Source organism: Mytilus californianus, unplaced genomic scaffold (genome assembly GCF_021869535.1).
Source record: "Mytilus californianus isolate M0D057914Y unplaced genomic scaffold, xbMytCali1.0.p SCAF_2, whole genome shotgun sequence".
NCBI lineage: Eukaryota > Metazoa > Mollusca > Bivalvia > Mytilida > Mytilidae > Mytilus > Mytilus californianus.
This window is the reverse complement of record NW_026262668.1, coordinates 105,814,141-105,831,487: the sequence shown is the minus strand read 5'-3', so window position 1 is coordinate 105,831,487 and position 17,347 is coordinate 105,814,141. Positions and strand designations below refer to the sequence as shown.

Here is a 17,347-nt window from a genome sequence, read left to right as displayed (position 1 = left end):
TAATTATTTTGATTCACATAGTGTCATTACAGTCCTGAATTGAAAGTTAGAGTTTGAATGATAAATTATCTTTCTGCCTAGTTATTATCTATTTTATGCTTTTAAATTGCCTGCTACTATTGACTGATTGGTTTTCAAGGCTGGTTTTTGAAAGTTCCATAAACAACTAAAAAAAATGTTGGTGGATTTGTTAATAGCAAGATAACATTAACTAAACTACAAATATAAGAAGTAAGATCTGAATAATTTACATTTGAGAAAAAACTGTAAGGGATGAATAATTTTAAAACCCCATATCATGGGTCTATTGTCAAGGTTGTTTGGCAGAAATGGAAAGGGTTATCAGTGAATGGTCTGCTTGACTTTTATTTCTAAAGAAGTTATATATGAATATGTAAATAAAGTTTAAATTGCACTGTAAAATGTAATATGTACCCAATTTATTTAACAACTAAACAGTCATTTCAAATTTTAAGAATAAAATTATTGTTCAATTAGTTCACTAAAATTTGACCTTGAGAGGTGAAAGTTGATGTAACTGTCTCCCATGAATATTACCTTGTAGTTACAGAAGCAAATCCATGTTGACTGACAGTGTCTTGCTCTGAGAAACATTTATGACAAAGTCAGCAAAACTGTTTGATTTTTCAGATTTCAGACAAAACAGTGTCCTAGTTTTTACATACCAGAACTGATCTGGCCATATATACCTCCTTGTTTTGCTGATCTACCTATGGATGAATTTAGGATAATAGTTATCTAAGGTCTACACATAGACTGAGTGGCAACTCCCACCCCCTGATTTTGGCTATAGTACTCAGTTTCCCAATTTTTGCCTTCAAGAAGGACAATGCAGTTGTCACAGTTTCATAATAGCCTACTAGAATAGGTATATGGACCATGAATTGCAAGTTTGGACTCCTTTTTGTCAACCTTACTCAGCTAGAATATTTTTGAAAAAAGTAAGGAGGGCCATACAGGCCAAAAATGAGTGGCTTTTGAAATCACTACAGGCAGGGTCAAGTTGAATGGGTTAAGACGAGACAATACAAAAAACTGCATGCAATTTGATACATTAAGACACAAGTTAAAAGAAGAGGTTAGCAGAAAAGTTTTTAGTGTTGTTTGGTGGCTGTCTCATTGATGTATACCCAACATGTCATTTTATCCATAAATTAATCTATGGTATAATCTATCAATGGTCTTTAATTAACACTAACACAGGTTGCTAAAATCACAAGAATACTTTATATACTTGTAAATTTAGGAAATTCATTTAAATTTAAATTTAGATGATGGATTTAAGAAATAATTCATGCAAGCCATAGATTTGTGAGAAATTTTCACATGCCCTGGGCTATTATATTCTAATTTTATCTCGATCGTTAGCAAGGGATAAAACTCACAAATATAACGACCATGACCATGTGAAAATGATAACAAATCTACGGCTTGCATGAATTATTCCGATTCTAATAGGACAAATATGGTAATTTGAAAAACTGAAGCGAAGGTAAGATTGCTGTGTGTATGGCTTTTCTAGTTTGCCCCCTGTAAGATAAAAGACACAAATTTCAAATAAATCTAAGGTGTGTATGAAACTATTCTTAAATAACCACTAGAAAAAATGTGTTCAATCCTTAAAATTCTTACCCAAACATTTTTTTTCGTTGGCTACTACCGTATGGCGGGTTATTTTTGCGGGTGTAAAATTTCACGATTTTCATTGAAAAAGGTATACGAAATATTTTGGCGGTTATTATTTTGGCGGATTCAAAACTTTTATCAATACCTTTGCATGTACACTTTTAAATTGGCGGAATTCGTTTTGGCGATTTTTTTCTATCCACGAAAATAAGCGAAAATTTACACCCCGCGAAAATAAACCGCTATACGGTATTTACTGTCAAATCCACAGTTGACATGTCATAACTATGAAGTGAGCCACTTGTTGAAATCCATGAATGTGCGAATGATGCAATAGAATAGAAAATGAAACAATACCTACCTCAAAACTCCATTTTAATGCGATTTTATCAGAATTTAGAGCTTATACATAGCTGAATAATCTTTAGCTTGAGAGTTTTCATTCGTATGACGTCATGTTTTGACATGACGAAAACATGACGTTAATGCGCCAAGATCATTCATCAAATTTCGCAGAATTTTATTTTATTTTGATTTTATACATTTTTTTACGACATTTTTTGCTGTCGTATATTTGTATCACGTCGTCGTCGTTTCGAAGACATTTTGTTTCCGGACAATAACTTTAGTAAATGTAAATAGAAATCTATGAAATTTAAACACAAGGTTTATAACCTCAAAAAGAAAGGTTGGGATTGATTTTGGGGGCTATAGTCCTAACAGTTTAGGAATTAGGGGCTAAAAAGGGGCCCAAATAAGCATTTTTCTAGTTTCCAGACAATAACTTGTGGAACGGTGTATGGATCTCTCTGAAATTAAACCACAAGTTTCCATACCACAAAGGGATGGTTAGGATTGGCTCTGGGGGGTTATGGCTCAAACCGTTTAGGAATTAGAGGCAAAAAAGGGGGAAAAACAAGGGTTTCCTGGTTAAGGTGGCTGGGATGTCTTCCTCCATCTTGGATTTTGAAGTAGCAGATAATAGTTGGTCTAGATCTTTAATGAAATGTGCAAATTTTGAGAGTAGTATGTAATTCATGTGTAAGACTTTTAATGTTAGTATAAAAAATTATGTGTTTTATCATATTTACGGTTGTATTTTCTAAACAACACAATATTTTTGTTTGATTCATATTTTTTCAACTTTGCCACATAATGGGAGATAACTCAGATAGTAGGGAAGATAACTCTGATAAAGTAATGTTTATGATAGAAAGTGTTGTGAATTTACCTATTTTAATATGTACCAAGAAAACAAGTCCGGTGACCCCATTTTTTTCTTTTTCTTATCTGAAAGCATGTTATTAGAGCTATCTTCTCACATTTTATCTTAAAATTCTATGGTGTAGTTTTCTTTTTATCACACAAAATTGGATTTTCCATGCATAATCTATACAAAATCTGACAATTTTGCACAACCTGTAGCATGAAAAAAGTCCGGTGACCCATACCTTTAATTATATTTTGGAAAAAAGCATGATAAAAACTACATTTTGACAAATTGTTAAAAAATTCTATGGATTTTAATTAAGATCCCCCATCCACCTTAATGGACAATTAAATAAGTACAATGTTATGTTTGGATTACCTTCCTTACACTGCTTTTAAATTATGTAAAAAGAAATGTTGTATTGTCTTGAGGTGATTAGCTGTCAATTTATTTTTAGAAAATTGAAAACAACACGTTTAATAATTTCATGCGTCCGAAGCGCTTTTCTGGATTTACCTTCATCAAGAACGCTCAAAGCCAAATATTTGAAATCCGAGGGATGCATAAGTACCAAAGTTACTATTTAAAAATGCTGATTAAGGAATATTAATTTTAGCCATGATTATGTATGTCATTTTCTATTTTAAGACTTTTATGATGTATTTAAATGGGTAATTATGGTTGCAAACTCTATTGGAAATTTGAATTGAGATTATGACCATATCTTGAAGGAAAGAATTTTTAGGGGGGGGGGGGGGGGGGGTCAATTCGCAACAGCATAGTGTATTGCACAAAAGCAAAAAATTGAAGAATATAAATTCAAATCATATAACAATTCTAAGTTCTTTGACTACAGTTATTCTGTGTCAGAAACCTATTATGTGTCAAATATTTAATTACAATCCAAATTCAGACCTGTGTCAATTGCGAATATTGTGTCCATTTTTGCCCAAACTGTTCAGGGTTGGATCTCTGCGGTCGTATCCAGCTGCGCTCTGCGAAGCAATTTATTTAAGATCTTATGCATTAATTCTTTTAGTTATGCATTAGAATAAGAATAACGATCTGTAGTTTCTTTTTCAATTTCAATTTGAACACAACGAAATCCACATTGTGTTTGCACATAGGTTACAATACATGTGAATTTACTAGGGAGGTAAATAGTAACAGCCATTAATATGTACATTTCTCAGTCTGCGCTTAGTATAGATATATCGAGAATTTTATCACGCTGTTGTTTACAAAGCGAAAGAAGTATGTCATATTAGAATGGTATTTAACACCCAGTGGCAAATATTACATGCATATCAGGATGAGAACATGTTAATGAGATAAGAATATGAACCCCTCTTTGAACCAGATGGAAAGGATGAACTAATTTTTTTTTAAATGCTAGTTAACAAGGTACAGAATGATTTTAAGGTGTACATGTCTGTCTGGCAGGGTTCATATGACCTTGACCTCATTTTCATGGTTCATTGGTCAATGTTAAGATTTTGTGGTTTAATCTGTTTCTCAGGTACTTTTAGCAATAGGACCACTATATTTGTTGTATGAATGATTCAGATTGTAAGGTGTACATGTCTGTCTGGCAGGGTTCATCTGACTGTGACCTCATTTCCATTCATATTACAGACTTTCAACATGAATTCAATGAATAAAACAGGCGAGACATTTCAGCATGTGCACAGTGAGTCTTGTTAATATGTGGAATGAAAATATATGAAAATGAATATATTTTCATAGGAACTACTGAACAGACTGGCTTCATATATAGTCAGTACAGCTTGAAAGTAATGAGCTATAAGTGATTTGCAGATATGTCAGACACCTACAGTCTGATGGCCGATTAATTGAATTTTTAAATATGTTGAATGAAAACAAATATTTTCTTCAAACTTTTCTCAGAAAGTAATAATATTTGATATTTAAAAAATGGCTTCCGTATTTGGTCAGCAGCTTGAGAGTGATGATTTGTAACTTGTAAGTGCTTTTTGATTCAGTTAACTATCTACTTTATTTTTTAACATTTTGAATTAGGAGTAGGGCTGTGCTGGGCATGACAACCTGCCTAACCTCTTTACTAGTTCACAGGAAGTCATCCTAACTGGACATGTTATAATGAAGCTAAACTAGCCAGTCTTTGTACTTTCCTTTAAATGCCATAAGCTAGAGAAGAAAGGAAGTAATTACCCATTTTAAAGTGATTGGTTTGACCTGGCTTTGTTCAAATTTAATTGAACATAAATCAATGTCACATGTAAATATAAACACCAAATATAAAGAAACGTGTAGGAAACTAGAAATATAGCAAACTTCTAAAAGAAAAAGTTTTAAAATGCATATCTTTATAATCTGTAGAGTCACTGGCATCAAAAGGAGAGTGATGGTGGTAGTGCTTTCAGTCATAAGTATAACCAATAAGATTAATATCTAAATAAACGTAAACATGTGCACTGCTTATAAAAGTTGAAAGTATTGAGGAGGTATCTCTTATTCTATTCTGAAAACAAGGCTAACTTGTATAAGAAGAGGTTCAAATTTGAAAACCCCAATGGAACTTTTCAATGAATTATCCTAAAAAAAACTGCAATTATTTAAATAATTCTTATCAATAGTCCCTCTTGGGTAACTGTCATGGTCACTGAGAAGAATATGGTGGTTAATTTATTTTGACAAAATATAAATCTTGATATTGAGAATAATTTATTTTTGGTTTTTTATTCCCCCGCTGTAGCGGAGGGTGCATTAAGTTTTACCCTTGTCCGTCTGTACGTACGTACATCCGTCCATACATACATATGTTCGTACGTCCCAAAATTGGTTTCTGTTCTCTAACTTTAGTTTGCCTCTACCAAATGTTATGAAACTTATACACAATGCTTATTTAATAGCACAAAACTCAGATCAAGTACAAATTTGGGTAGAGTCACTTTTACAGTTCTTGAGTTATGTCCCTTTATAACATTATATGCAAGCGTGGGCATCATCTGTGTCCCATGGACACATTCCCCATTTATTTTAGCATCAGTTAATGGCTAGCTTATTAATGTGCATTTGATTTTGACTTAGAGTTAATTCCCTTCTTACAATGAAACAGTCTAAGGTGGCAGAAACCAGTTATTTTACAATAAATCTTTAGAATTTCATGGATTCATGATTTAATTTTCTTGAAAAATCATTCAAGCTTATGTACAAATAAAATGTATGGTTTCGAGTAACCAAGATGTGTTCGTGTTTGGGTGAATATATAGAAAACCTTTTAATTTGGGTGTCTGTCCAGCATGGAGATTTTAAAATTTATAAATGCATTGCAAATAAGGCAAAAAATGTGATGCTCTGATACAAATCTAATCCTCACCTTCAGAATCCTGCTAATTGCAGACAAGAATTTTAGGCAAAATTCAAGAGATAAATAATATTCAATGAATTAGAGCCTTGTCCGCACCTATCCTTACCATCAAAATCTTAAGATATTTTTGTTTACATAAAACTGATTTTTTTCCCCACTTTGATAGGATGCCATCTTGACTTCTGATTGGACCCATATGTGAAGGAAATCCCCAACCTGTGTATGCAACTACTTACTTATGTAGTATAATAGCCTAGAATTTACATTCATTTATTTTTTCAGTCCACATGATGCAATTATATACGTCATTTCTTAACTATAACAAAATTTCTGCGTGGGACACATGTTCTGGTACACAAAAACTGGTACCTGCCACTCTTGTATTCTGTTCACATAAAAAATTATTTTAAACAATTTGCTTAAGGTAAAAAAAACATTCATGAACAAAATTTCTCATTGATGATAGTTTCTGAACCACTTAATTTTTTTATAATAGAAAATCTGCTTCAGGTTGGTTTTTTGTAACAGCTTAATATTATGAAACTTCCAAAATACTTTTCCATTATGCAGAATCTGTTGAAACAAAGGTTAACAATCTTTACAAAACACAATTTTAACTTACAAGCCTGAAAAGTAGACCAATAACATTTCTTTGAATTTATAGGGCTTGTGAGGTCCCTTCTGAGGAAATTTTACTGGCCGGACAACATTTGTACTGGTCGGGTAGTAAGGTGTGTGATAAATCTTAAAGACTGGGTTAAGAAATAACATATACATACTGTTTTCCTTTTAAGCTCACCGGGGCCCGAAGGGCCCCATGTGAGCTTATGCCATCACTTGGCGTCTGTCGTTGTCCGTTGTCTGTCGTCATAAACTATTTCAAAAATTTTCTCCTCTGAAACTACTGGGCCAAATACCTTCGAACTTTAACTAAATGTTCCTTAGGGTATCTAGTTTATAAATTGTATCCGAAGTTATGATCCATCGACAAACATGGCCGCCATGGCTAAAAATAGAACATAAGGGGTCAAATGCAGTTTTTGGCTTATATCTCAAAAACTAAATCTTTTAGAGCAAATCTGACATGGGGTTAAATTGTTCAATTGGTCAAGATCTATCAATTCTGAAATTTTCAGACGAATCGAACAACCCATTGTTGGGTTGCTGCCACTGAATTGGTAGTTTTAACAAAATTTTGCAGTTTTTTGTTATTATTTTGAATATTATTATAGATACATGTATATATAAACTGTAAGCAGCAATAATGTTCAGCAAAGTAAGATCTACAAAAAAGTTAATATGACCATAATTGTCAATTGACCCCTTAAGGAGTTATTGCCCTTTTAAGACAATTTTACACAATTTGTTCATCAAGTTTGCTAACATTTAAAAATCTTCTCCTCTGAAACTACTGGGCCAATTACCTTCAAACTTTAACTTAATGTTCCTTAGGGTATCTTGTTTATAAATTGTATCCGAAGTTTGTATCCATCGACAAACATGGCTGCCATGGCTAAAAATAGAACATAAGGGTCAAATGCAGTTTTTGGCTTATATCTCAAAAACTAAATCTTTTAGAACAAATGTGACATGGGGTAAAATTGTTTAATTGGTCAAGATCTATTGACCCTGAAATTATCAGACGAATCGAACAACCCATTGTTGGGGTGCTGCCACTGAATTGGTAGTTTTAACAAAATTTTGCAGTTTTTTTGTTATTCTTTTGAATATTATTATAGATATATATAAACTGTAAGCAGCAATAATGTTCAGCAAAGTAAGATCTACAAAAAAAGTTAATATGACCAAAATTGTCAATTGACCCTTTAAGGAGTTATTGCCCTTTAAAGACAATTTTACACAATTTGTTCATCAAGTTTGCTAACATTTAAAAATCTTCTCCTCTGAAACTACTGGGCCAATTACCTTCAAACTTTAACTTAATGTTCCTTAGGGTATCTTGTTTATAAATTGTATCCGAAGTTTGTATCCATCGACAAACATGGCTGCCATGGTTAAAAATAGAACATAAGGGTCAAATGCAGTTTTTGGCTTATATCTCAAAAACTAAATCTTTTAGAACAAATGTGACATGGGGTAAAATTTTTTAATTGGTCAAGATCTATTGACCCTGAAATTATCAGACGAATCGAACAACCCATTGTTGGGGTGCTGCCACTGAATTGGTAGTTTTAACAAAATTTTGCAGTTTTTTTGTTATTCTTTTGAATATTATTATAGATATATATAAACTGTAAGCAGCAATAATGTTCAGCAAAGTAAGATCTACAAAAAAGTTAATATTACCAAAATTGTCAATTGACCCTTTAAGGAGTTATTGCCCTTTAAAGACAATTTTACACAATTTGTTCATCAAGTTTGCTAACATTTAAAAATCTTCTCCTCTGAAATACAGGTGAGCGATTCAGGCTCTTGAGAGCCTCTTGTTTGTTATTATTTTGAATATTATTATAGATATATATAAACTGTAAGCAGCAATAATGTTCAGCAAAGTAAGATCTACAAAAAAGCTTATATGACCATAATTGTCAATTGACCCCTTAAGGAGTTATTGCCCTTTAAAGACAATTTTACATAATTTGTTCATCAAGTTTGCTAACATTTGAAATCTTCTGCTCTGAAATACAGGTGAGCGATTCAGGCTCTTGAGAGCCTCTTGTTAGTTCACCCGACCCAAAGTGTTTTTTTATCTTGAAACTATCATAGATAGATAGAAATTTAAATAGCAAAAATTATCAGAAAGACAAAATTCACATATAACTCAACATGGCCCAAATTATCAGTCAACTCCTTACTGGAGTTATTGCCCTTTAATGATTATTTTGCATTGTTGGCCGGGTTAGACAAAGTCCAGAACCGGCTTATAGTATGGTGATGTCGGGTGGGCAATGGGCGAAAGATTGGACATATGTTGAAGATGTGCAGCTGCTTTTATGGATTTTTTTCTCCTTTTTCTAGAATTGGAAACAGTCATTTTTTAGCAAAATTTATATAAGAGGGTACATGTACAAGTTTTGTGTACTCAACTCAACTGAGATCCCTGAAATTTCACCTGAAGATTACACATATATTGAAATTGTTCACCTGCCATTATGGCATTGTTCGACAATTTTTTTCTACTTTTTCCAGACTTTGGAACTTAGTCGGTTTTCAAATATTTAAATATTCAGTTTAGAGCATTTTCCATTGTTTAAGGAACATTCCTGCCATTTGAGGCTTTGATCTGTTTTTTCATATTTTTTGGGGAAAACTTTTGTGAATAAAGAAAAACAACAAAAATGATCAGCAACAAAAAAAAGATTTTAGTCATGAATTATATTCTTGACTACAATGTTGGATATTGCTCTTAGTTGAAGATGCAAATATATCCAGGTGAGCGACCCCAGCTCTTTAGAACCTCCAGTTTGTTGCCTCAGTAAGTTATGCATGCCTGATTTTTCAGCCTTTTTATACTACCACAAAACTTTTGCAGTCGTATAATGATAGGATGTTGTTATCTTCAAATGAAGACATTTGGTTTCCAGACAATAACTTCAGTATAAGTGTATGGATCTCTATGAAATTGTACCACAAGGTTTCATACTACAAAAGGAAGGTTGTGATTGATTTTGGGGGTTATGGCTCAAACTTTTAGGAATAAAGGGCCAAAAAGGGGCCAAAAAACAAGAATATTCTGGTTTCCGGACAATAACTTGAGTATAATTCAATGGATCTCTATGAAATTGTACCACAAGGTTCCATACCAAAAATGGAAGGCTGGGATTGATTTTGGGGGTTTTTGCCTTAGCTATTTAGGAAAAAGGGGTCAATACTTTTCTAATACTTTGTATAAATTGCTTATTTCTTGACCAATTTCAATGGGGTTTTAAATCAAAGTCTTGAATTCTTGGGGTTCTTTAATATGCTGAATCTAAATGTGTATTTAGATTTTGGGCCCCGTTTTTAAATAGGTAAATGAAGAACAGCAATAAAAGCACTGTTCTTTTGTTTTTTTTGTGTGTTTTTTAGCTGTGCATGTACTGATTTTGTGTCATAGATGGATACCCCATATCCTTTGTTTTTTTATTGAATGTCCATTTTCAAATTTTTAAGTTCTTAGACTACATTTATTCTGTGTCAGAAACCTATGCTGTGTCAAATATTTAATCATACTCCAAATTCAGAGCTTTATCAAGCTTGAAAGTTGTTTCCATACTCCATACTAACTGTTCAGGGTTCAACCTCTGCGGTCGTACCAAGCTGTGTCCTGCAGAGCATTTTATTTAAACTAGAATAACAATTAAACCGTACAATTCAAATCCCTCTGAATGGACATTATTGATTTTCTATAATTGATTTTTTTATTCTGCATGAAAAAAAAACATATAGATCAGCTTGCTCTTTAATTGTGCAATATATATGGACAGTTGAAAAAGTATTAGAAAGAGCAAACTTATATAATTGAGTTCCTATTCAAAGACTGTTTTTTTTTTTTTTTTTTATTTATTTCCCTTTAAACATCAAGAAATTTTTAATCATTTCTGTTGCAAGGTAATTGCCATTTAAATAAATTGCTTCGCTGAGCGCAGCTGGATACAACCACAGATGTCCAACCCAGAAAAGTTGGGGCCAAAATGGACACAATATTCACGCTTGATACAGGTCTGAATTTGGATTGTAACTAAATTTTTGACACATAATAGGTTTCTGACACACAATAACTGTAGTCAAAGAACTTCAAATTGGTTATATGATTTGAATTTATATTCAATTGTTTGCTTTTGTGCAATACACTATGCTGTTGAATATTAACCCCCAAAAAAAATATTTGAAGAAATTTTCTTTTAATTTCTGAAATCTGAAATGAGAAAAATTGTCCCCCCCCCCCCCCCTCCAATTTTTTTCACCTCCGTCCTTTCCCTTATTCCCAAAAGAAATCTTTCCCTCAAGATATGGTCAGTATCTCAATTCAAATTTCTAATGGAGTTTGCAATCATAATTACCCATTTAAATACATCATAAAAGTTTTAAAGTATAAAATGACATACATGGCTAAAATTAATATTAATTAATAGTAACTGCTAAAAATGAATTGACAGCTAATCACCTCAAGACAATCATCATTTCTTAATACATAATTTACAAGCAGTTGAAAGGGAGGTAATCAAACAGTGTTCTTTTAATTGATTTGGATTACCTCCCTTACACTGCTTTTAAATTGTCTCAATTGTCCTTTAACCAGAAAAACCCTTGTTTTTCCCCTTTTTTGCCCCTAATTACTAATTGGTTTGAGCCATAACCCCCAAAGTCAATCCTAACCATCCCTTTGTAGTATTGAAACTTGTGGTATAATTTCAGAGAGATTCATACACTTTAACACAAGTTATTGTCTGACAACTACAAAAATGCTTATTTGGGCCCCATTTTGGCCCCTAATATTTAAACAGTTGGGACCATAACCCCCAAAATCAGTCCCAACCTTCCTTTAGTGGTTATAAACCTTGTGTTAAAATTTTATTGATTTCTATTTACTCATACTAAAGTTATTATCAGGAAACCATCTGTCTTCGAACGACACTGACGACGACGACACCGGACGACGACAACCTGATACCAATATACAACCAAAAATTTTTTGATTTTTGCAGCCGTATAAAAAAATTGATTAAAGTGTCATAAAAATGTAAATGGCTGTTAAAGGTAATAAATAGCTATCTCTTTTATCTAGGGTAGGTGTATATATATTTATGCAGATTCTTTCCATTTACAAATGTTTTATGAGCCAGAAAATTAACTTCTATATTTTATGGTGTTCAGGTGATATAGAAAGTTATTTTGAAAACCACAGGTGAAAACTTGTTTGGATCCATCAAGTCATTGAAACTTTGAGTTATTTGTGTAACATAAATCCCAGTATTGAATCCCTGTTGTTTTCATATTATAAAAACAGGAGTGAAATATATCTGAATATGATCCCGTGGGTGTTCTAAGTAATTCATTTTTTCCCTGTCATCAGTAATTATGAAAAAATAGATTTCTTCACCACTTACCCATAATTTATATTATGTATATAATAAACATGGCTGCTTGGATTTTAAACTTAATGCATTCAAATTTAGAATCATAAAATTTATGGGTAGAAATTTAATATCATTGAATTTGATATATAGACTTAATGTCTGTGTTTTTTCTGAATTTGAAATTTGAATATTTATAGGTCAGTGAAATGAAAATACTTGATCGAATTTTTTTCTAGTCTGATTATCATTTCTTGATTAAGCTACTGAGATCATGGTATACAACTAAATAAGATTTGTACCATCCAAAAACTTTTAAAAATTCAGTTGTTTCATTTAACTAGCAAAATTTAATGTAGTTTATTTCAAAAATAGAGTTGATTTTGCATGTTCAGTTTTACAGCTAGGTGAATGAGCTGATTTTTTTTCTTATGGATTAAAAAGATTGGTGAGTATATACACAACAACACAAAAATCTAGCAGTATGCATCTAGAAGTGAACATACAATCTTCAACAGTAGACAAGAGTCAAAACAATATGTTAAGCTTTAAATTACTGGTACACAATGCTTAGAAAAGTTGTCTACAGACTTATCAGAGAGTATCAAAGATCCACTATCAACATTGTTTTGCCTACAGAAAAAAAAAGATATAACAAAAGAATTTCTAACTTGGGAAAAGCACATGAAATTCTGACAGGTCCATCTAGTTTCATTAACAGTCCCTTCTAATGTCAATCAGTTGAATAAAATAAATTACATGGGAGGATTTATCATTTTAAAATTAAGATTTTTTTATTTTTGATGGCTCTTGAAACAGAATCAAATGCTGATATTGTCTTGCCTGTGTTGGAAGTAATTTTGAAATTTGGAAGAGAATAAGAATTGGTCACACTACTGGTGTCAGTGGCTGCGACTTGGTCATTACAAATGTAACAGTTTGTGATTAGGGCAGTATAAAAGGAACCATTATTAATATTTCAGATGTGATGAGGAATATAGTTGCCATTTGAACATTTGTCTTTGCAAATAATTCTATCAGAATTACACACAGACGAGACATCACTCTGTGTCAACAGTTTGTTTTATAGTAAAGTGTAAACCAATCAGAATGGCAGAATCATCTAATGTTATTGTCTTGCTTTGTACAAATCCAAGAGCACAAGACTTAGGTGTGCTGTTTCTGGTGTTGGCTGTGTCAACAAATGTTAAAAAACTGCATTTGTATTGACATGAGCAACATGATTGGAGTGACGTGTTGAGCAAGATCTGATTACCCTTCCAGAGCACCTGTGATCATTCCTGGTTTTTTGTGTGGTTAGTGTTGCTCAGTCTTAAATTTTCATGTTGTGTTTTGTAGACTAGTTTGTCTTTTGGTTGTTTTTTTACTTGGTGTTTTCGTTTTTCTTTAATTTATAATTTTGAATATCCCTTTGGTATCTTCTGCCCTTGTTTAAGTTTTGGTATAGGACAGTTAAATGTTTAAGTTTTGGTATAGGACAGTTAAATGTTTAAGTTTTGGTATAGGACAGTTAAATGTTTAAGTTTTGGTATAGGACAGTTAAATGTTTAAGTTTTGGTATAGGACAGTTAAATGTTTAAGTTTTGGTATAGGACAGTTAAATGTTTAAGTTTTGGTATAGGACAGTTAAAACCTGAAATAGTAAGTCACTAATATTTGGTATACTGCTGATAAATAGTTTTTGTCTTGCCTGCGACTTTCATAGCAGAATGCAAGACATAGGTATTACAATCTTGTTGTGGCTTAAACTATTTGTATAAAGCTTTATATTTCAAAAGCTAGAAGACCTGGATGCTTCATACCTTGTATACAGAAACCTTATGTTAAGAAGTTTTTGTCTGTCATATTTCCATTGTCCTTGTCCTCATTTTCATGGTTCAGTTACCTTTTTTTTTTTTAAAGTGAAATACTTTCTTATTATGAGTAATAGGATAACTATATTGGGTATATCCTTTCCTGGCAAGGTCTACATGTCTGTCAGGTAGGGTTCACCTGACCTCAACCTCATTTCATGGATCAGTGATCAAGGTTAAAGTTGCATAGTTAAGTCCATATCTCAGATACTAAAAGCAGTATTTCAAGTGTATTTGGTGTATTGAATAATTGTAAGGTGCAAATGTCTGTCTGGCAGGTTTCATATGACATTGACCTCATTTTCATGGTTCATTGGTCAATTATAAGTTTTTGTGGTTATATCAGTTTATCAATTACTATAAATAATAGGTCAACTATATTTGGTTTATGGAATGATTGTAAGGTTTACATGTCTGTCTGGCAGGGTTCATATTAACTTGACCTCATTTTCATGGTTCATTGGTCAATGTTAAGATTTTGTGGTTTGATCTGTTTCTCTGAGGTACTATAAGTGATAGGACCACTATATTTGGTGTATGGATGTTAGGTTTACATGTCTGTCTGGCTGGGTTTATCTGACCTTCACTTCATTTTCATGGATCATTGATAATGTTAAGTTTATGTGATACTTGTAGTAAAACCTTCATATTACAGACTTTCAACATGAATTCAATCATAAAAAAACAGGAGAGACATTTCAGTTTGTGCACTCTTTGTCTTCTCTTTCAATTTTCCATTACTATATGTATGATATGTCAAAATTGTGTGTATGAATTTATAAAGATATGCATGCTTATAAGCGTTTAAAAATGCAAATACTTCATTAAGACAATGATTCAAGATTTTTAAAAACGTTCTTGAAGCCTTTTTCAATCATTTTTTCTACATTCAACATGTCATAATATTTGCTCATGACATTTGAAGTATTTTTTATAGAGGAATTTTTGTTGTTGTCTTAATTTGTATTTGTTATACTCTTTTGGTGATGGCATTTTAAACTTTAAAAGCATTGAAATTTAGAATTAAAAGGAAAATAAATTTAAAAGTACGTTTCTACATTGAGGATGCATAAGATACAGAAAATGAGTTTAAATACAAATTTAGTTGTATGGACTTGTTGCATTTTAGTGTTCAATATACATGTATATATAAGTAATGTATATCTGATCATGAGTAAAAGTCTATGATATATCCAGTAACTTGCCATTGGTTGGTCATTTGATATTCACTCATTACAACATAAACATGAGGCTGTGATATTTGTGCATCAGGTTTCAAGACAGTATTTACTTACTGATAAGAACTGATTCATTAAGATCACATTCTCATCATCATTTATTGTCTCGCATGCATTGCTATCCAGTCTTCATTTCTCTAGGATATTTATAAAAAAAAATTTAAATGAACCAAAAAAAACCGTTGGACAGATGAAATATGTGCAATGCAGGAAGACATTGGAATTCTGTTCTTTTATTAACTCTGTATTAGTTTCTTTGAAGTGTTTCTTTGTATGAGCACAAACATGAAGCCACTTAAGCAAACATGTCAGGATGTCCCAACCTAATACTTCATAAAAGTTACAAACCTTTTGAACAGATAAATGAACAGTCTACACAATAAATAAACAGCCTGCACCTCATCTAAGTAATTTCTTGGGTGCACCAGTATGGAAGACATAATTAGCTTATGAACTACTGCTTTAATGACCGGAAATGAGTTAGTTTTTATTAAAGTATTTTTTTATCTAAGTAAGCCATCTCTGTCTGTTGACCTATGTTGAATCAATATTGCTTTATCAGGACACCCCTATCTCTCACATACAGATATACCTGTTGGAATTTACATTTTGATAAATACTGGGGATATGTAAACTTTTAATTTGTAAAAATTATTTTAAAAATGTCAGCAGCTGTTTCATCTTTACCCCAAATTCTACTTGCTTCAAATAATGATCGCTACCTTGTACAAAAGACCATTACCACACCTTTGACAGCTCAGGTAAGTTCATTGAGATTGTTATTGTTAGATTGAGGTATTTTATGGCTTAAATGGAGTATGAATTGAGTTTAATTATTGTATGTGTATGTATACCCCAAGATATTTACATCGTGTCATTGGGATTCAAGTATCCAAGTTAGGATTCAGTAATTAAATCTCCGTGTCAAATGAAATGCTACCATTAAAAAGAAAAACACTATAGATTTTATTTTCATTTATAGAATTTTAATTATGACAGGTATTGTACCTAGATTTATTGATGCATGTCTTCCATTTTACCTATGAGATCATTTACTGAGTTTTTTTTAGTACAAAGCAGAAAAAAACAACTGACTTACAACAAGTGAAAAAATCATTTATAGCATATTTGGAAATTGATATGTAAATAAAAACTTCCTTGTATGTTTATGTTTTGGAAAGCTACTGATTACTACTTTAAGTAGATATAAAAATTGAATTCAAGGACACCAACCCTGTGATACCAGTAGTTGAAAACCATAAGATACCAATTTCTAGCCTCAAAACATTGTTATGCTGATACCACTCAGTGCCCAGGTCCACTGGCAAGGACACCACCCTGTGGTAGTAAAATACCATAAGATACCAATTTCTAACCCCACAACATTGTTATACTGCTACAACTGAGTGCCAGTTTCTCTAGCAAGGACACCAACTGTGTGGTAGTTAGATACCATAAGATACCAATTTCTAACCCCTTAACATTGTTATGCTGCTACAACTGAGTGCCCAGGTCCTCTGGCAGGAACACCAACTGTGTGGCAGTTAAATACCATAAGATACCATTTTCTGACCCCACGGCATTGTTATGCTGCTACCACTGTGTGCATGGGTCCACTGACAGGGATACCAACTCTGTGGTAGTCAAATACCATAAGACCCCAACAATACTTGCTTATAGAAAATTCTGAAAATTTAGATTGTAAAACTATGAAACATTTCAGATCAAAACCCTTTATGGGTAAATGAAAGCTAATGTCTATTTAATGGAGTTCAAAGCCACTTTCTATGCATTTGAACAATTTCATGGCAGTCAGTTTTATTGGGAGAGGAAATCAGAGAACGTGACAGGTTTTCCACAAATGTCTCACATCAAATTAAGTAGCCTGGTACAGATACTTTTATAATTGCCTAGTATGGGTTTTGAACACCTACTTAAACATTTTTACAAATATGAAAGGACACAAAGCATTATGAATTGTTCTTGTACTTGAAAAAATATTACATAAT

The 17,347-nt window shown here is 32.4% G+C and overlaps 1 protein-coding gene across 5 annotated transcripts in view; it reads left to right on the top strand.

The window, feature by feature from the left end:
• LOC127728530 (RNA-binding motif, single-stranded-interacting protein 1-like) overlaps nucleotides 1-17,347 on the top strand; it is a 138,559-nt gene that overhangs the window by 3,313 nt on the left and 117,899 nt on the right. For 2 of the 5 annotated variants that reach the window (XM_052235961.1, XM_052235956.1), the window contains exon 1: nucleotides 15,986-16,099. The exons of the other annotated variants lie outside the window; for them this stretch is intronic. In XM_052235961.1, coding sequence (XP_052091921.1) covers nucleotides 16,001-16,099 — 99 coding nt within the window. In that variant the 5' untranslated portion in view covers nucleotides 15,986-16,000. Of the gene's footprint in view, nucleotides 1-15,985; nucleotides 16,100-17,347 lie in introns of those variants that run through there. 5 annotated transcript variants of the gene reach the window in all.